At 46.3% G+C, this 20,459-nt stretch overlaps 1 protein-coding gene across 1 annotated transcript in view; it reads right to left on the bottom strand.

The window, feature by feature from the left end:
- Stip1 (Stress-induced phosphoprotein 1) overlaps positions 1–14,804 on the bottom strand; it is a 33,429-nt gene extending 18,625 nt beyond the window's left edge. Inside the window, exons 1-4 of the mRNA XM_089560896.1 lie at positions 14,644–14,804; positions 11,228–11,330; positions 8,784–8,904; positions 3,722–3,818 (exon numbers count right to left, since the gene is read on the bottom strand). Of these exons, the coding sequence (XP_089417022.1) occupies positions 3,722–3,818; positions 8,784–8,904; positions 11,228–11,330; positions 14,644–14,776 (454 nt within the window). The 5' untranslated portion in view covers positions 14,777–14,804. The remainder of the gene's footprint in view (positions 1–3,721; positions 3,819–8,783; positions 8,905–11,227; positions 11,331–14,643) is intronic.
- Between the last annotated feature and the right edge of the window lie 5,655 nt (positions 14,805–20,459).

The following is a 20,459-nucleotide window of genomic DNA, read 5'->3' as shown; positions in this document are numbered from 1 at the left end:
GAAAAAAGAAAAAATAGTTTTGGAAACTTTTGTTTGCACCTGTTCCTATGAGCTATGTTCCCGCCATGTACCCCCAAATGGCAGGCACATACTGCGAGCTTTTACAGATACAATAGTTTTGAAATTATGTTCCATGCTTGTATATTCTGTTCTAGGATGTAGTTTGCTTCTGTCAACAAAGGAACGACATCAGAGGTGCACTCTGAAATCTCAAAAATAGTACAATGAAAACTTTTGTATACATGTAACCTTATGAAGCATACCATCGGCTGACAGTAGTAGCACCGTTGCATCTTGTACACTTACAAATAGGTGTTGCTCTGTATGCATCCCTTGCCTTCTGACCCGTTTGGCTGGCTCTAACCAGAATTTTCCTCATCTTGAGCAGACCCATCAACTTTAGTTAAAAACATCTAAACCGCGTTGCTACTGCACCAAGACTTAGCTACAGGAGGAATAACTTAGACCAGAGGTTCTCAAAACGGGTTCTGCAGAATCCCAGGGTCCCTTGGAGTGTCTTTCTGGGTTCCCCAAACTCCACATTTCCTTTATCCGCTTTATTTACAGACTATCAGGAGACCGTTTCACTGCACAGCCCGTTCCACAGCACCTTCACAATGGGATTCCCCAAGTCTAGACAAAGTTTAAGAGCCGGTGCAAAAGACATGATGGCCACCAACAATGACAACAAAAATAAGAACTGCCCACTAAGAATTTCGGAGAACTGTTTTTTTTTAGGGGGGGGGGGGGGGGGGGGGGGGATGTGACATGAAGAGGAGAAACGCTGAGGTTCATTCGCAGTGCATAAGGGGCAAGGGTCGAAGCACCTATGAACTACAGAGATGCCTTACATACGAGCGGGGCCAGGTCTGGGGAATGCAGCATAAAAAGCAGAAATGCTGTTAACAGTCAACCACTGCAGTGGTTTCCCTGCAGTACTTAAGTTCAAAGGAGCGAAGCATTCGAAAATGACGGGGAAGAGATTTTGGCTACTTCTGCCATTGCCATCGACAAACCGGGTGCGTTGAGAATTTCCTTCCGTGCCTAAAACAGCGCAAACTCGGAACGAATTCTGTGAGGACTACAAAAGGACCTGTTCACATCTTGCACCAACAAATGCTAATCGCCATTTCTGCGAACTGAAATTGTCGATAAATGTATCTGTATATCATTCAACAGTTACATTTTTCAGCATTAGGCGGTTTAGATCACACGTTTTTCCAGATTATAAGTTCTCTTTTACCCGCGATTAAAAACAAAACAAAAACATACAGATGTTTCATTGTACTCTGCACTGCTGACTTCAGCTGTCCAAGTTGCCCTGCAATCCACAAATACTGATTCCCGTCAATTCAATCCAATATAACAAATCATAACTGCAACCTACATGTATGAATCGCTAAAGCACATCTACAGACAGAAATGCCCACCTCTCGTACAGAATCCTCATTTCAGCAGTCCCTAGCATAGCAAAAAATAAAATAAATAACTAAACAGAGAGTGTTAAGAACCACTCTTGTCTGCTACGTTCATTCTATCAGCCCATCACCATGACAGTCCCCCCCCCCCCCCCCTAGCGAGTTGTCCTTGCGCCCTCCAATTTCCAGACACATCCCAGAACAGCTTCAACGACTTTCTGCGAAATGACCAGCCAAAGCAAATGTAAACCTAACTAGTGCCACCAACACAAGCTCAGAAAAAGCAAGCCAGCATCTTGAGCTCCCGAACCAGACCCCCTGCCATGACACCCACATGATCCCCGGGAACCGAGGGCCCGGGAAAAGCGAGGAGGAGCTGGCAGCCAGGGAGCCAGTCAGATGACGCATGGTTTTAATCACTGCTGTGGGGTGGCACTATTGGCTCATAAGGGTGGAAAAGGGCAAGTACTTGCTCAATAAAAGCATGTGGAGCATTGGATGCTGCAGTTGATCCCGGATATAATGAGCTCGATGGAGATCATGAAATAGTTTGATATATTGGTAATTTGATACATAAAAAATGGCAACAGATACGCTCGCCTGCAGCCTAGAGGCAAAAATACACTGCAGCAACCACTCTAGTGACGCCGCAGCGTCACTAGAGTGGTTGCTAGTGACGAAGCCGCAGCGGACGGTGCTTTGGAGCTAGACGCTGCTTATCACAAGATGTCTAATCCCATCATCAGTACACTACAAGAAGAATAATCCTCCATTTAGAGTAACGCACAATAGACCCCTAGAGGTCTACGTTACCAGAGCACATGTTTCTGGTCCAATGGGCAAAAATGCCGTCCAGAGTGTGGTCTCGGGGAGAAAAAAAGTGGAAGGGGAAAGCTCATCAAAAGCAAAAGTGCGCAGTTTTGCCCACTGGAAATGTCCCTTTACGTCACGTTGTTTACACCAGGGAGAGGTCTACTGGGTGCCGGAATGCCTTTGGCAGCGAAAGCACGTAAGGCGAAGGCCACCGTAGGCTCTGTTCAGTTAGGTTGGCTTCACCGCGTGACAAGTCTTGCAGTGAACGCTGGCCTTTTTGCATGACAGCGGAGTCGGGTGGAAAATAAATGCCAGAGATCGAAGGCTACCTTCAAGCAATGTTCACCTGCTTGTTCACAATGTTCACATGTTCACTGCAATGTTCACACGTGAAAAGTAATTGCAGAAGCGCCACTTGTAGGGGCATGGCATGACATTTGATGTAACGAATGTTCCAGTGAACAGCACTTCAATAAACAGGAAATCTAGTATTATACTTTTGCATGGGATTTTCAAACAGGATGTTCTGACTGTTCGATATAATCAAGTTGATATATCCGGGACTGACTTAAAATATAAAATATTTAATTGTCAAGTGAATACAAATAACAAATATTTTTTTAGAACAAATTATTTTTGAAAAAGAATACACTTAGTTCGAATTACAGAACAAGGTTGCTCCTTCATAAAATACCACAGAAAGAAGCACATTTAGCACATCGTTACTGCTTGGAAAATGTGCTCAATGGAGAAGGTCCGATGTGACAGCCAGACTTAGTTTACATGACAAGTGGGGGGGTCTCTCAACGTTTTAGCAAACTGTTGGCAGTTCTGTCCACAACTAGAGCAGAACACCAAACAGGTAAGGACAACCCACACGAGGAGTGGCTAGTTTTGCCAGAGCATAGGTGCAACGCTGCTGCTGGCAGCCTTGTCAGTCCTTTACGATGGCTGAAGACAAACAAAGTGCCAACTGTGAAAAACTGTCCTAGGCAAATGCAGCAAACAATATTTCTCAAAACAGTGGGATTCGCAGCCCATGTTTTGTCACAGTCCCAGACAGATTTTATATTTCACAGTGGGCTCCTCATGTTATCGGTAGCATTAAAAAGGACTAGAGGTTGCATGATCCCTTGAACGGCTACTTTATGCATTCGAAGTACGCTACAATTTTGCCTCCATTGTGAAGAAAAAAAAAAAAGCTTTTAACATGAACGGTGAACACTCTTTGAATGACTTCCTATTCTTTTTACATGACACCAGCAAGAGCTGCACCGCTTCCTGGTCACCTCGGAAAGAAGCTCACGGCTATGCAATGTCAAGACCTGACACAGAGAGCCAGCCAAGTCCCTTTGCCGAGCAATTTCCATCCCCCTCTCGTGAATGCGGTCAAATGGACTGGTGGAGCAAACAACCAATCACAAAAGTGGCTCCATCTTTCTTTCTTGGCAGCGCTTATAACGACATTCGCGAGCCCTTTCGAGACGCACCTTTCTGGAAGCACGCATTGCCCAGGTTCTTCTCTTCTAGAGAGATCTCCGGGTTGATGTACGCTTTCCTCTCCTGCTCCTTGATGATTTTCTCTACCTGCACGGAAGAGAAGAACAAACAAAAACGAACGCTGTATCAGGAGCATGCACAAAAGCTCCTAAACTCACTGCCCCATCCCGTCGATAAGTGGTCACCGTACAAGCAGGACAAACACCACTTCCACATGGTCGCCATATTATACCTGTCCTGTGACAGCTGACAAGATCCCATCCTACAGATGCTACAGAGTAATGCGGTTTGTGAACCAACGTACAAACCTGAGATCAACATGCGATAAGGTCCACGTTACAGCCCACTGAATCAATGCTATTAAACACAGTAGTTGAAGGCGCCATTACAGCGAGTGCAACCAATGAAGACGCGTAATCGTCAGTGGGCAGTTGCTCATTATGGCCTTCGTGTGAACCGTATGATTCATGAAACCTCGGAGGTTTTTCCCTTACACAACACGCCAGAATAACGAGGGGACAGTTGAAAAGTAAAAATATATAGGCAAAAATGTTTGTGCTCAAGAAACACTGCCATTCCCCAGCAGCATAGATGCAAGAGTAGCAACCTATGGAAACAAATCTTTTGAAATAAGCTCCTTGCCATGGGTACCTTCAACCCTGTCTGAACAGCCAAGTTGCTCAAAACTGAGGATAGTTTTAAAGTTTAAACGTTTCCCTTTGTCAATTTCTTTGTGAACCAAAATGCAACCTGCAAAAGGAACTGTAGATTTCATCCCTAAGCACAACCAGCTTACTGCCAGCACCCTATTTACTGCGGGGCGAAAAATTCTACCCAAAGGTCCCGCTTCTTCTGGTGACATTTTAATGGAGACCGCACTGTGCGCATTCCTTAAAGTTTTTATATCCTAAAACAGAGATCCAACCTTAAGAATACACTGCATTGGTGATCAGAACACTGCAGTGCGAACAGCCTTTCTACTAAGCAAGATAATAAATTGCACCACACAGTGCCACCGACACAAGCTCAGAAAAAGCCAGCATCTTGAGCTCCCCGAACCAGACCCCCTGCCATGACAACCACATGACCCCCGAGAACCGAGGGACCGGGAAAAGCGAGGAGGAGCTGGCAGCCAGGGAGCCAGTCAGATGACGCGCATGGTTTTCATCATGGTTGAGGGGTGGCACTTTTAGATGATGCATAGAAAGTGAGAGGGAAATTCCATCAAATGAGCCTGGTCCAATGTGCGGACTTACAAACGTTGTAAGAGCGTGGAATAGGGAAATAGCCAACCTGGTTAAAAGGGAAGGTCCTAGTCCCTTGTAATTATTATTACACTGAGGAAGGAACATCACACCTGCTTCATATTAATCCTCCTTTACACCTCTAACAGGTAGCACACCGCATCCACTAGCTTTCATGCACACGAAAACACTGAACACAGAATGTTATGCTAGCGGAATTGCGAAGTCCACTCCATTGTACTGCATGGTATAAAGGGCGATACATGCCAAGCATCATAACTGATGGCCTATTTCAATGCACAGGAGCAGTGAACAAGAAATTGCCTAAAACACGCAACATAGGTCAATATCCTGTCTGCTTAGTAATAACAACGTAAAACACTCTGCTAGCATCGCTGGTTATGGCACTCCCTATAAATCTATACCAGGTCATGAATGCAAAGGCTTTCACCCACTTCCGTAAATGTCTTTTCAGATAGCTACTCTGCAAATGCAACAATGCTCACATCTACAAGGTGGTGATGTTGGCATCATTAGAGTCTCTTACACATCAACAGCATTCCTTGTTCTTCACCTCTTTGCTGTTCTGTTCCGAGCTAGCCATTCCACTCCTTGAGAGTGATTTCATGCGCAACAAAACCCCAAAATTCTTTCCGCTCCTTTCATCTGCCACGCTCCACACTATTCCTGGGGGCTGGCAAACTTTACGCGCTTGCACCTTCGAGTCATTTTTCAGCTAGCAGTAAATGTGCACCGAAATGCACAGTGGATCCTTATTTATTTTATTTATACATACTGCAGCGCAATTATATGCGCTATGGCAGGAGTGGGAAAAACACAAAAAGCAAAATACTAAAGGTAACAAAATACAACAAAATGTACAAAGTGAGCACAATGAAGTTCAAAACACACAAAAAGTAACAAACAAAAAAGGAACTGTTAATGGCACGGTAGGAATATTCAGGTATTACCGTATTTACCCAATTCCAACGCGCACCTTTTTTCGGGGAAAATACGTCTCAAAATCGCATGCGCGTTGGATTCGAGTGCAAACCGAAACTGCCCCATAGCTGCCCATCGTCATCGCCATTATACGATGTGGGAGCTCACTAACTGCCGGCAAACGTGGGAGCACGTTTGCTCGTCGTTTTCTGCGTCGCAGGAGCCGTTTTCAATCTGTGTGGCGCTCAGCGACCATGGACCACGTTCACGACGACGCTATCCCGTGCACTGCCGCGGGCGGACGGCTCATCACTGCGTTTGTACGATCGAGATACGCGGCTCGAAGAATATGTTGATAAAACAACGGTTGTCGGAAACGCGTCATTTCAGCGGTAAAGTTCCAAAAACGATGAGAGTCCTTTCTGTTTTGCGGCCGATTCTCTGACCGAGATTACATCGTCCGCAGGCGGGGCACGCCGCGCTGCTGACGAGGTCGTGCATCATGCCGATCTAACAGATAACAGCGCTTCCGCGCTTGTTTTTATGCTTGTTTTGGCCGTCGAACATCTTTATCTTTCGCTCAGATGCACTGACGAAGTCATGGATGCTCCGCAAGAAGCTTGAAGGATCCAAATGGTGCATCGCCGCTGCCGCAGTTACGCCTAGCAGCAGACGAACCTCTCGTCACCGGAGCTCTCCGCTTGCGCTTGGGGCGTCTTCCTTTATACTGATGCTTTGTCATGAACTTGCATGAAAGAAAATCTCGTTTCTCAGTCGCATCCATAGCGGAGAAAGGAGAAAAACCCGGGCAGAAGCGTTGGTTCACGTCTCGGTGGCGGCAGAACGAAGAAAGAGCGTCTGCGTCCGACCGTGCGGTGGAATGCTCGTAGCCAATGGAAGGGCTCCGATCGTACCACGTGATTTGAAGGGCCAGTCGCGACGCTCGACTCGGGCGGGAAACGATCTTTTTTTTTCGTATTTTTTATCAAGAATGCGCCGCTGCCGAAGTGGTTTCTGGTAGGAGAGGGTTAGGCCTACTTCCCCGCGAAAATTCAAGAGCGGGCGACGCCGTGGAGCGAAATGCCGCGTTCCCGAAATTCGGTCAAATTCGCACTTTCGCAAGCCACCGCGAGAGCTTTAATTGCATTTTTTACTAATTTCCCATTGGTTATCGGCTTTGATTTTTTTATACATAAAAGAAGAGGCTTGGGGGAATACAAGACGTAAGAAAATTCAAAATCGACTTTATTAAAAATCGCGGTTTTTTCACCCGCAGCTCTCCTTAAAATATAAAACAGTTGCAAATTATTTTCATTCGTGGAAGCCACATGCACGTTAGAAGCGGGGCTCGTAGTTTTTTTTTTTCATTACCAATATCGGGCGCGCGTTAGAATCGGGGCTTGGATTTTTTTTTTTTTTTTGGTGCCGTAAATTGGGTGCGCGTTGGAATCGGGGGCGCGTTGGAATTGGGTAAATACGGTATGTGTCTTCCATGGCAGTTATAAAACTGAACTGGAGATGAACGAATGAATCCAGGTAGAGAATTCCAGGCTTCTATTGAACGGGGAAAAAAAACTGAATTTGAACAAATTAGTACGTGCAAAATACGGTATTAAATTTAGCTCGTGATGACTTCTTGTAGATGATAATGGTGCAAAGTTGATGTAGTGGTTAACTGAGAGCCTTACCGAGGAATTGACGATACAATGTAAGAATTTTAGTGATTCAGTGTGGCGACGGGCGGAGAGCGTGGTTAAATTCAATGAGAGAAGTGTAGAAGAGGGTGAGAAATCGCGATCATAACGATGACATATAAAACGCACAGCTTTTTTCTGGACTGCTTCTAACATGTTAATTTCAAACTGCTTGTACGGGTTCCACACTACAGCTGCGTAATCAAGAACAGGGCGGATTAGAGATTTATACAACAGTAGCTTTGTGTCTTTTGGTGAATTGGGTAGCGTGCGTCGTAGATAACCTAGTTTTTTTAGTGCTTTATTATACCCGTGCCACACGGACAGATTTAATGCCATTAAGTGCTTACTGCCTTAAGTTTTAATGGCATTCGTGCGGTGCCACACGCATAAATTTAATGGCATTAAGCCTTACTGCCATTCGCGACCTACTGAGTTCGCCACAACTCATTCGCCTGTGCAATGTGTACTCTCGTTCCCATTCCACACACAGAAAAGCATGCAGCTTTGTCAGTTACAACTGCCTAGCCCACTATAAAATGGTTAATTCTTAACTTTCAGCCAGATGAGGCACCTAAACCGCATTTTCGATGCGAAGAGCGCCATTTTAACCAGCCTTATTGACTGGTGCTCTCGACTTATGTGCTGACATGCGAGTTTATGGCTACTTTTTCGACTTGTAAAGCAGGAACAGCCGTATTTTCTGGAAAATCGTTTTTACATTACATTTGAACACCATTCCCGATATATTCTGCTCATTAGGAATGTTTATATTAAGATGAAACTTTTGACTACCTTGCAAGCGTTATCGCCATCGTCACTTTCGATACTGGCATTAAAAGTGGACGTGTAGCACCAACTCCGAAAATAATGGCATTAACAAACTTAAGGCCTTAAGCATTTACTGCCATTTCTTGTGCGCGTGTGGCACGGGTATTACATACGTAATCAATGTGTTTAGACGAAGAGTGCAAACGACAACGGATCCTGTGCAAGGCGCCACAAAGTGATGAATATCGCTTGTTTCGGATTCCAGTAATGACTGCCCGACTGACTGTCCTATCCATTACAACGGGTTTCTTTGAACTATACACTGCACCCTTTGAAATCACTCTCAACGGGGCTCGTACAGCAAACGTTCCAAGATTAAAAATAAAGCATGTGCAGCTCACCTCACTGAGTTTAGTGAGCGTGTCAGGTATCCGGTGCTCGGTGAGAGACTTTTGGTAGTAGGTCCTAGCATTGACGTAGTCCTCTAACTTGACATAAGCGCCAGCCATTCGTGCATATGCCCTGCAAAGAGGTAAAGCAGCACAAGGTTGGCAGACCGCGAGGGACATCCAGTACCTGTTCCACCAAATCTAGCTTAACGGTACCAGCTGGGAAACTCTCCCCCCAAAAACCGTTCCATTTCCTGAAAAATGCCTTTCTGCAGCTTGATCATAACTTTACCATTAATGTATGAGACGCAATGACCAAGGTCCACATTAGCACCTCAGCTTAAGGGGGGACACTGGTCTTGAAAAGAAATTTTTATTAATTTAGTCATAGTTATGAGATTTTCAGGGTACATGTATTTTTGTGCGCTGATTCTAGATATGTCATTTAATTTCATGTAAAACAATTCCTTGACCACTTATGCACTTTTTATGCTAGTATTTTGCGCAGAGTTTTGAAGAAAATTTGCTGCAGGAAACTCGCTGAAATGTATGCCATTGGGTTCTCTTGACATCAAGGAATGCAATAAGGGTAAAATTATCATCCAGGCTCTCATAGAACTTGAGTAACAGGGTACTGAAGCTGCCACTTCAGAAACAGGAATACACACTTTCCTTCTCATTTCTGAAGCGACAACTTCAAAACTCTATAACTTAAGTTCTATGGTAGGCAGGAAGACAATTTCACCCTTATTGTATTCCTTGCTGTCAAGAGAACCCAATGGCATACATTTCAGCGAGTTTCCCGCAGCAAATTTTCTTCAAAACTCTCCACAAAATACTAGCATAAAAAGTGCATAAGTGCTCAAGGAATTGTTTTACATGAAATTAAATTACGTATTTAGAATCAGCACACAAAAATACATATTCCCTGAAGATTTCGTAACTGTGACTTCATTAATAAAAATCTTTTTTTCAAGACCAGTGTCACCCCTTAAACTTGCACCGGCCTCACATGGTCTATTACAACTATTGATCGAGACAACATACTTTGAGATTCTTAATTCCTCCACATTTTCTCTCAACATGACTCGACCAGCTCCTAAAATGAGAGCCTGTCAACGCTCTCCCGAGAAGCAAGATGACAAATCAAAGCTAGTGCCACCGACACAAGCTCAGAAAAAGCCAGCATCTTGAGCTCCCTGAACCAGACCTCCCGCCGTGACACCCGCGACCCCCGAGAACCGAGGGACCAGGAAAAGCAAGAAGGAGCTGGCAGCCAGGGAGCCAGTCAGATGACGCGCATGGTTTTCATCACGGCTGAGGTGGCAACTTCATCTCACGAGTAGAAAAAATTGTAAGGTTCAACTTCTCTGGATTAATTTAGATCACCCGAAGCTCATTAACATGTGTGTGACATTGTGCAGCACACAGCCGTTTTTGTACAGCTGCTGCGGCTGGTATTGAACAGCTTGCGACCTCGGAATCGACAGCCAAACAACGCCAAGGCCACTGCAGTGGGTCTCACGCGTAGAAAGCGAGACAAATTCTACAAAATGACTCAGGCCAGGTCCACGGTAAGCCACCATTTTTATATAGAGCACTGCATGTTCCTCTCAATACTGACGGAGGAGAAATGTCGCCTTTCATGGGCACCCTGAAGGTTTGCGATCCAACCCAAAGGAGTTGGGCCGCTGCTACATGGCAAACTGAACTGCCACTGAAAAGTTCCGTTTCCTCCCAAGCACTGAAGGCGCCACCAGTGATCTCAAACATGTGCTGACAGTCTCCTCGCAAGCCTAGCCAAACAAGCTAAAAACAAGACATTTTAAAAAGTAACCTGAATTGCTTCCAGCATGAAAAACTCCACTGGACTAAAAGGGGGCTTAATACCCCTTTAGTCACTAGGCGGAGTGTTCTAATGCTGCTGGCAACACAAAGAACACTAAAGGAACACTGAGACGAACTTCATCGAATTTTTATTCTCGGTAAAAATGATTCTACAGCTCTGCTTCGCCATGTTGATCGTTGTCCAGCAGCAAAATACACACTTACTGCAGATGAAATTCAATTTAGTGATTTCCTGGCACTAGATTCCAACTGAAGACACCAATACTAAAAAGAACCCCGTGATCACCGTCTGGTGAATAGCTGTGCAGCCTAGCCTCCGAGATCCACACACACGGAAATTTTGCTGGTTTCTAAAAGCGAGCAGTGAAGGTAGCCCCTTTGTTGTAAGAATGCGCTACTCTATGGACACGTGCTGTCAATTCATTCTCAGTGACCCTCTGATGTCCCGCTGGTAAGCTGTAGAGTTTCAAAAAGGTGGCATGCAAAAAGTGCTCATGTACAGAGATTTCAGAGCATCAAGGCAGAATGGAATCTGAACGTAACTATTAGTGATCACATTTTACCACCTCTGCTAAAGGCCGCTGAACGAGGGCTCCGGCAACACTCACTTGGCGATAAGTTTGAAGTCTGCCCGGTTTTCGCGGCCCACTTCGATGGCTTTGTTGCACTCTTCAATGCACTTCTGGTAGTCCTTCTGCTCAAAGTACACGGCTGCAAAGACAAACAACGCCATGATCACTGCATGAAGAATTCATACACCTAGCAGGACACACAAAAGCAACCAACTATAGACATTGGCATTCAGTGAGGAACAAAAATGTGTAGGGCAGGCACAACACAATGATTCCGCTTTTAAAACACTATCAAATTTCTGCTTTACAATTTTACAGTTTAGTTCATTATTATCATCATCATTTATTGAACCCTTAAAGATCCCGTCTGGGACATTACATAAGGGGGGGGGGGGGAAGACAGTGATGTGAAACAGTCATACAAAAGCATGTAATAATGCTTATAATGTTTTTATGCCCCATTTTCAATTTTTTTGTTTTTGGTCAGCTAAAGAAAAACCATGCTTCATCACTGCTGGATTCCATGTGGCTCGTGGCATCCCATCAGCTAACCACAAAAACCCAAGGCAAAAAAAAAAAAAAAATTCATAGATCACACGATGCAGTGCTACAAATCCGCGCTAGCATTACAGGTTGCACAATTCGCTTTTACACTGATCACCTTCCCACTGCTTCCTTGAATTTGGTTTCGCCATCGCTTTCGGGTTTTGCTGCTGCATGGGTGTCTGACGGACGGAGGCATTCTGGACAGCGGAGGCACGTACGTGGGAGATGAAGTTTTTACTGGAGAGTGCTCCGGAAGAGTCACCGCCAGCAAAATCAAACACTTTTTTTTTTTTTTCACACGAGTCTTTCCCACTATGTTGCGCACCAACCCTCAATAATTTTGGAAACCATTAAGCCTACCCGCTCCCAGCCTCTAACACAGCATGACACAGTCAACAATCCTATTCCTGCTTGCAACAGTGGGGCGTTGGGCCCATCCTGAACCCATCCCGCTTTTCCTGGGAAAGCAAGCTGCTTGCCGCTGATCTGATGAAGCAGTGAAAACTGGTCACCCAGGTGAGGCTTGAGACGGAGGCCAAAGGGCTCCTGGACTTTTTAGGCACCCTCCCGGGGTGCAAGAACTAGTTTTTTTAAAAATAAAATTTATCCCTTCCTTCCTGACCATGATGTTTGCCGTATTCTCTCTCTTTTTTTGCTTAGGGTTCACTGAAGAAACCAACAGCGAAACGCAAACTTTTTCAGTTAAGAGTTATCCTAACATGTTATGTCTGACAATGTATTGGGTGCTATTGGTCTTATGAAAATAATCGTGTCAATGAAGCTTGCATCTTGAATAAAGTGCCGCATAAAAGACTACATGGAAAACTCTTGCACTTAAACCTTGATTCTTCAGTAACAGAACTGCATAGCAATTCGTCTATGCTAACAAATATTTTTCCTCGTCCAATTATCTCAGGTGTTCCTAGACATATGGCCCCGGGACCCTTGCTTTTACTAATTTACGTCAATTATCTTCCAACCAATATTATTCCTCTAACGTTTGATTATTTGCTGCCTACTACATGACTTCCTCCTGATGTTTACCAGCCCTGACCTCAACATCCTTCAAGAAGATTTTAACCGAACTGAAACTTGAAGTTAACTATAGTCAATGCCTGTTATTATGACTAAAACATGTTTATTTCCATTGCTGGCAGGCGTACATTCCTCCTAAATACTTTCTTTTCGGTTCTGACATGTCATTTGTTTCCTCCTACAAGTATCTGGGCACTGCTCCAACATAAAACCTAACATGGTCAGTCATCCCCTATCATTAACACTGGTAATGAGGCCAACCGCACCGTTGATTTTTTATGTTCTAATCTGCGATTCGCTGCCCCACCCCTCGAATCATTAGCATACCTAACATTTGCACATCCTAAACAAGAATAGGCTTCAGCAGTATAGGACCCTCACCAATCTAACCTCTCTTTATTGTTAAAAAAATGTAAAATTGCACTATACTTTTCACCAATTCTGACTACTCACATTACACAAGTGTGGTTGGCCTAAAAATCTAGAGCGAACCTACCCAACCTGGAAACGCGATGGAACATTTCTCAATACTGTCTCTTTCATTCCCCTTTAGGAACATCAATCGGATCACTAGCTCATCGCCTCTACAACCGAATAAGCCAACACAGGTCCATCTACACGTCAGCAGCAAGAACCATTGCTCACCTTCGGTCATTTTTCAAATTACCTTACAACTGAAAAAGATCCGTCACTGGTCACCGTTATCAACTCACCCATTTCAAGAACACCATATCGAGGCCATCATTCTCTACCTGTCATGCCTATCCCTCAGTACTGTACCATATACCGGGCCACTGAGAAAATAAATAAAAATATAAATATAACTGAACCCTTATATCAAACATGCTATGATGCTGTCAGTGTTTCCATTCTTTTGTACCGCTATTTCGCTCCAGGTCAGTAAAAAACTTTTGCTTAGATATTGTTACGTGGCGGCCAGCCGAAGAATGAGACGTGGTGAACCATGGCTATGAGATGATTTAATGGCTGCTGGCCTAGCGCGGGCGCTCCGTCCCGCGCCACTGCCAGCTTCGGCTTCGCCACACTACCCGGGGCCTCCGAGCGATCGTCCCGATCGGTGACGAAGAGACGGTGGAATGGCGATGGTCTTGAGTGAAGGATCGAATAATATGTAGAAGATGGTGCAGTGCTGGCCGCCACGATGAGAAAGATGAGAGAATGAGTCCCGGCCCACGAAGCATCCGGGCCGTAGGGTGCCAGGAGCTGACGGCCGAGGTCTCTGGACGCACCGAACGGCAGAGGCAGGGGGACGGTGTCTTCACGTTTGGGTCAGTGGGGTCTTGGGTCGGTGGGGTCTTGGGTCCGTCGGGTCTTGGGTCCGTCGGGTCTTGGGTCGTCGTGTAGTGTGGTCCGGGCGGGGGACGGGGCTGGGGTGAGCGTCGAGGTCGGTTCAGGTCGGGCGGGCTGGGGCACGGCCGTGCGGCGCTGACCAGGTACTCACGGCCGACGTCCACGGCAGGCCCAGGACGCCGAAGCTCCGTGACCAGGATGGCGATGAAGGGACCCCGGCACCTCACACCAAATGTTACGTGGCGGCCAGCCGAAGAATGAGACGTGGTGAACCATGGCTATGAGATGATTTAATGGCTGCTGGCCTAGCGCGGGCGCTCCGTCCCGCGCCACTGCCAGCTTCGTCTTCGTCACAATATGTAGGACATTTCATCAAAAAAGAAAAGACAGCTATCTTATTTGAATATTCCTGGTGGCATAGCAAAACTACAGCTGCCACATCAGAGTCAATAAAATCACCACATCAACTTTCACATGACTAGAAAGGTGTAATCAGCGCAGAATCCCAGCTGACCAATCGCCCTTCGAAAAGCAGCTGGCAAATACCAGACCAAACGCACCAGCCTTGTTGGTCCTGAACGACATGTCCGTTGGGTCCAACTCGATTGCCTTGTCATAGTGCTTGATTGCAGTTTCGAAGTCTTTCTTGCGGTACGCGGCATTCCCAGATTCCTTAGCTGCGACTGCCTGCATTGCAAGGAGCACATCAGAAATCGAGCTCTGGGCACATACGCACTTGCCAGAGCACATTACAACACATGCCAGACCACGATTCCGCAACATTGGCATCACTGTACTTGTCTACAGCACTTACGCGGGACACTGCAGAGCTAACAAAACCTAAATACAAGGATCCTGCACATGCGATGCCAACCACAAAGCCATGGCATACAGCCTATGGTGCGGTATATAAGGTACAGTCTAGCCCGGTTATAACGAAGTCGGCGGGAATCGGAAATCACTTCGCTATATCCGCTATTTCGTAATATGCGGACTACGAAAAAAAAAATGCAAACATCGGCATACCAATTTATTGCCGCTGAAAGAAGTCGTCCAGCGTCCCCTGAACACGTTTCGCGAGTGCGGACTTCAGGATTGTGGCTTCCATACCATCCAACTGCGAACCAAAGATCTGGTCGAACTCCGGACTCCCGAGGCAAAAATGGGAAATTGAAATCCCTTCGTTATAACCGCTATTTCGCTATAAGTGGCTTCGTTATAAACGGGCTAGACTGTATAACATCCTAAAGCGACATGGGCTATAAGGGTCACCATAGTGGAGGGCTGCACAATAATTCTGACCACCTGGGGTTCAATATACGCCAACATAACAGAGTACATAAACGCCTTGCATTTATCTTGCATCAAAACACGCTGCCACAGCCGGGCGCTTTAACCACTGAGCCACCATGGGGTGTAATACACAGGCTAATGAGCAGAGAAAAGTGCGTAGAGCACTAACAAAGCTACCTGCTCAAGCACACCACCCACACCATGTCAAAGCCATTATGCAGCATTTGCTTGTATGCCTAGGTCATGCAAGATGCACCAAAACCTGGAACACTACTAATCACTCATAAGTCTGTTGTAGACCAGAATGTGATCTCATTTTTGTATTGCGACTGAAGTGGTTAATGGTAGTTGCTTTTGTCACCGTGCGCTGTGTATATATAGCCAGATTTCACACTCTTCAGACCACGGCGAACTCCAAATCTCTTTGTCATGGGCTTACATTATTTAGTTAGTTATATGGGATTTTATGGCGCATAAGCAACAATGGCTATCATGCGCCAAACACAAGGTTAGATGATGTTATGTTAAGTGTATAGAGGTTACATTATAATAGATTTAAAACATTGGCTTTCTTTAGAAACTTACAAACAAGTGAAAACTCGACAAGTGTTTGCTCGCCTAAAAGCAATGCGGGATGAAATGGAATGTGTTCACTGTAAAATACCGTAAAAATTTTTTTCCGAACTTCTTCGAGATGCGAACAAGAAATTAAAATGTGATTTACTGTGAGCTCCTCACCACACATTTCACACACAGGTTGGGCTTACATTATGATTCTTCGGCAAACCATAGACCACCGACTGCTACCACACAAGTTGTGCATGTGTTTTCAGACGTGGGCATCTCTACTAGCCAATCTTCTTAAAACAGAGGATGGAAGCGCTCTCCATCAGATCAGACAGGTTTTCTTTTAACGGTGACTTGCACCTTTCAGGCAGTCCTCAGCAGCTTTTAAATGAGGGTGGTAAATATTTGCAGGCTTCCAAAATTTAGGAGCACTCGGCAAGCCAAATCTCGAACCACAGGGTTCACTGGAAGCGGCAAGGAGAGAACAACCCTTTGTTCGGCAACCCTGCCCGGCGGTACGTCTATTGACAGCTTTACGATTAATCGGCTTTCGACGTCACGCCCGTCTCGTATACTTTTGCCGATGACAGCAAAAACAATGAGTTTTTCCCGTTCTCCCTACCGCGTCGGCGTAGAACCGCACACAATAAAATGCGATGCGGCGATTACAATGTCTGCTGGAGCTGACGCTCGAAGAGGTGGGGTGGGGGGGGGCAATAACCTGCAACAACTGGATCTTGTCCAGACAACCGCGCCGCCACCGTATGCAAATTCTCGTGCAGCCTTAGTTGCGCATTATAAGGTTTTTCCAGCGTCAATGCATCTCGCTAGAGCACGCACGTGTTGTGTAAGAGACGTTATATAAAACTCTCATTTCTTCCTCGGGGGAAAAGAATAAATAAAAATTAAGCTTGCGCTACTACAACGCTCAGCATTCCTGTAAGGTCGACACCTCTTAAGGCGGTAACATTTTCGCACGCTAACAGTCACTGCACGTAAACACAAGACCTTGCAATGAGACAAACAACCCTCGTATGACCTCATGTCCATCTAGCCACTCCACCGCCCACTAAAGAAGTGCTTGCCGGCTTCGTCACTAATCAAACAACTATACGCCCTAATACTACGTGCGGACGGGGTGCTTCAATCTAGATCAGTCCGACAATCGAGCCAATTACGCGTGCGGGACTCGTCTCCAATGGCAACAAATTAGGTAAGAATACCGCTTGGATTCGGGTCCGTGCACGCAATTATAAGCCTAACGAGCGCGCACACAACGCAACGGCGTGCACGGTGAAATATAGGGGATATGACGGAATGAGAGGACCTCGTGCTTCGCGCTTAGCAACTGCCCACACTAGCCGACGCCACCGTTGAGGGGAGAAAGCGTGACTATCGTCACGAGCGATGACTGACGAGCTCTCGTGGTTAGCACACACACGACCAAAGAATGCATTGGCGTTCACGAGATCGCCGGTTTTGTGCGCGTTGTGCGCCAGCGTCTCAAAAGTGGTAGCGTTTTTTCCTCGAAGTACAGCGCGTAAAACGCTACACAAATTGAGGAAACTAGGCACTTACCTCGTCGCGCTTGATGTCACCGGACATGATTGCAGAACTCTCTGGAAACGCGGCTCGATAGGTCTCCGCTGAGAGCCGGCTTTCTACTGCAACTCAAAGGCGCCTCCGCCGTTGGCTTGCTTTGCTTCGACGAAAGCGACGAAAGTTCGAGAAGAATCCAGTCGCGTGCGATCCTTGCGCCACCTAGTTCAAATAAAAAAAAAAGTTTCGAAATCGTCGCTGATTTCGGTTTCGGTATCGTGCTGCTTGCAAGGACATTGTTTTATGTCACGAGAAAAAACATTTTGAAATCTCGGATAGGAAGTAGTTCAAATCGAACGCAATGACCAGCTTTTTATCACGGCGACAGCCGTTATTGCTGAGCAAAGGCTGATGGTAAGAGCATGTATTCGCTTGACTCACATCCGGGCCTTCACCTACTGTGGATCTTTATCATGAAAACTTTTAAAAACTTTCCAGTCTCAACCACTCGCTTGTTTACGCCGAAACTGCGTACAGAGCTTGGGTATTGCGGTAACTTTTGTCTCGTCGGACTTGTGTGGTTCAGCCGCGCATGATGCAAACCCGAAATCATCTGTACTGAGATCAACGAACCCGAAGCCGCCCCGGCGCCCCAAAAGGCGTAGGTGGCGCCATCTGTTGTGTGCAAAGAAAAGCGCCACGATGCAAGGTGCGCGGGTCTTTTGATGGCGCCGCTGCCGTCCTTTCGAGGTAACCTGATGCTGGCGGCTTTCAGGTCGTCGATCTCGGCGCAAACGACTACATATTTGTATCATCCGCGGCTGAGCCACGAAAGTAACGTTGTCAAACTTGCTACGAGACAGAAGTTACCCCAATACGCAAGACGTGCGCGAAGTTTTACCGCAAATGAGCCAGCAGTTGAAGCGAGAACATCTTTAAAAGTCTTGGCGATAAAGATGCACAATACTGGTGGTATAAAACTGAAAAATGAAGCGGTGAATACCTCTCAAAGAAAGCCCTCCAGCAAATGGCGTCATCCTATTCTCACAACCTAGTAGTTAATTCCACCCCTTAGTTAACATCCTAAGGGGTGGCAGATTAAACGGGATTAAACACGGCTTAATCGGATTACCCGCGGTATCTTAAAAATCGGTCCATCCCATTGGCTGGGGGTGGGGAGGGGCTTCCTTTGAGGGCTATCTGCCGCTTCGTTCTTGAGTTGTATCAGATCACACTTCTTTCTCTTTGTGATGTTCAAAAAAGGCGCCCGTGAGCTACGCGAGCTGGTGTAAATTAATACGGAGCCCTTCAGTACGGCGTTCCTCGTAGCCTCTGTGTAGCTTCGAGACCTTCAACACCACAATTCACAATCTTTTTATCTTCTTCTGTGGCACATTTTATCGCCACAGCGTTATTGATGCGAAAAAAAAATGGGATTTGAGAAAGGGAACTGTGCAGTAAATATCTCACGCACAGTGATGAATTGAAAAAGATGCGCGGTAATACAGAGTTATTCATTCACCGTAGTTGCACAGCTCACGAAAGCTGGATTCGACGAAAGGAAAGACGCAGTAACTTTCTCACTTCTCGGTGGACACCTCAACCGCGCCGTGAAGGGAGGAAGGTGTTAGTGAAAGGCGAAAGAGAGGAAGATCGAGGTGCCGTAGCGGAGGGCGCCCGAGCAATCGAGTAAGCTCGGGTTAGTTCGGAGGAGGGTCGCGCCAATGGGAGGCAGGTGGCAGTTAAATTAATGACTGGTTGCGAGAGGTTGCCCAGGAAGAGCATTAATCCACTAAAGCTATCCGAGTCATATACCCTTAAAGGGACTATGAAACAAATTAATTGAGATTACGTAAAGATAGGCAATCCACCACTCGTCACCCCAGCGAAAGAATTTTCGAGCTAGCATGAATAACAACGAAGTTATAGACGATTAAAAATCACGCTCCTCCTCTCCCCCCTCAACTCATACGCGCGGAGCACCAAGAAAAAATAAAGAAAACAGCTCCGGGACTGGGCTCCGCCCATGAATACGTCAGTCGCTGACGTTCGGTTTACGACTTCCGGTTGTCGCACTCCCGAGGAGCAGCGTACGTCGGCAGCGTCTCTCCGGTCTCGGCGCTTTCTTTGCTCCCGAACTCCCGGCAGAAAGAGGAGGCAGAGGTAAATTGAAAACATATGCGTGAAGGCAATGCCCTGGCCTGCACTTGCCCGAGGGGGTCGCGGGGCGCCTCGAGCAGACGATTTTCACCGCTACCGGAAGTGTGCCCGTGACGTCGTAGCTGCCACGGCTCGAGCGAATGACAGCGTGTGGTGGCCTACCGACGTCATGGGACTAGTGACGTCTGTTTTCCCGGTTTTGGTTTCAAAATCGCTCCCTACGAAGACACCAATCGGCCCGCGAATTTTAAAAAACGCGATTTTTAAAAAGCCATAATAAATTGCCGGCTCAGTTCCGAAGACTCATACTTGGTGTCAGTGCTTCTGAGCATAACTTCTAACATTTACAAGCGGCTTTTAATTCTTTTCATGGTCCTTTTAAGGTAGAGCTTAGTGTCCCTTCCAACTGAAGAATGAACACATGCGCTTTCGGGTCTACTCGAGTTAACGACGTTAAACCCCTATTTAACGTGCACTGACATCGCACAGCACACGGGCACCTCTTGCGTTTCGCCTCCGACGAAACGCGGCCGCCGCGGCCGGGTTCTACCCGGCACCTGCCAAGGGGCTGAGTAAGGCGGAGGAGCGAACTCTGCGGCGCCTGCAGACAGGAACTCTTCTCTGTCCTGCCATAGCAAAACACTTTGATCCGAACCCAGATGGGCGCTACCCGCACTGTGGAGAGATCTGCGATATCTTTCACATGGTGTGGGCATAGTAAAGTTGATGATCTTGTTGAATTTAAGATCTTCTTTTGTTCGTTACTTCAATGGAAGGTTCCCATATCCTTCCTCTAGTGAATTCGGCGTGCAGGAAG

This window comes from Amblyomma mixtum, chromosome 9 (assembly GCF_055824585.1).
Source record: "Amblyomma mixtum isolate Tamu chromosome 9, ASM5582458v1, whole genome shotgun sequence".
Classification (NCBI taxonomy): domain Eukaryota; kingdom Metazoa; phylum Arthropoda; class Arachnida; order Ixodida; family Ixodidae; genus Amblyomma; species Amblyomma mixtum.
Note: the sequence above shows the minus strand (reverse complement) of the source record. Positions and strands in the feature narration are given on the sequence as shown.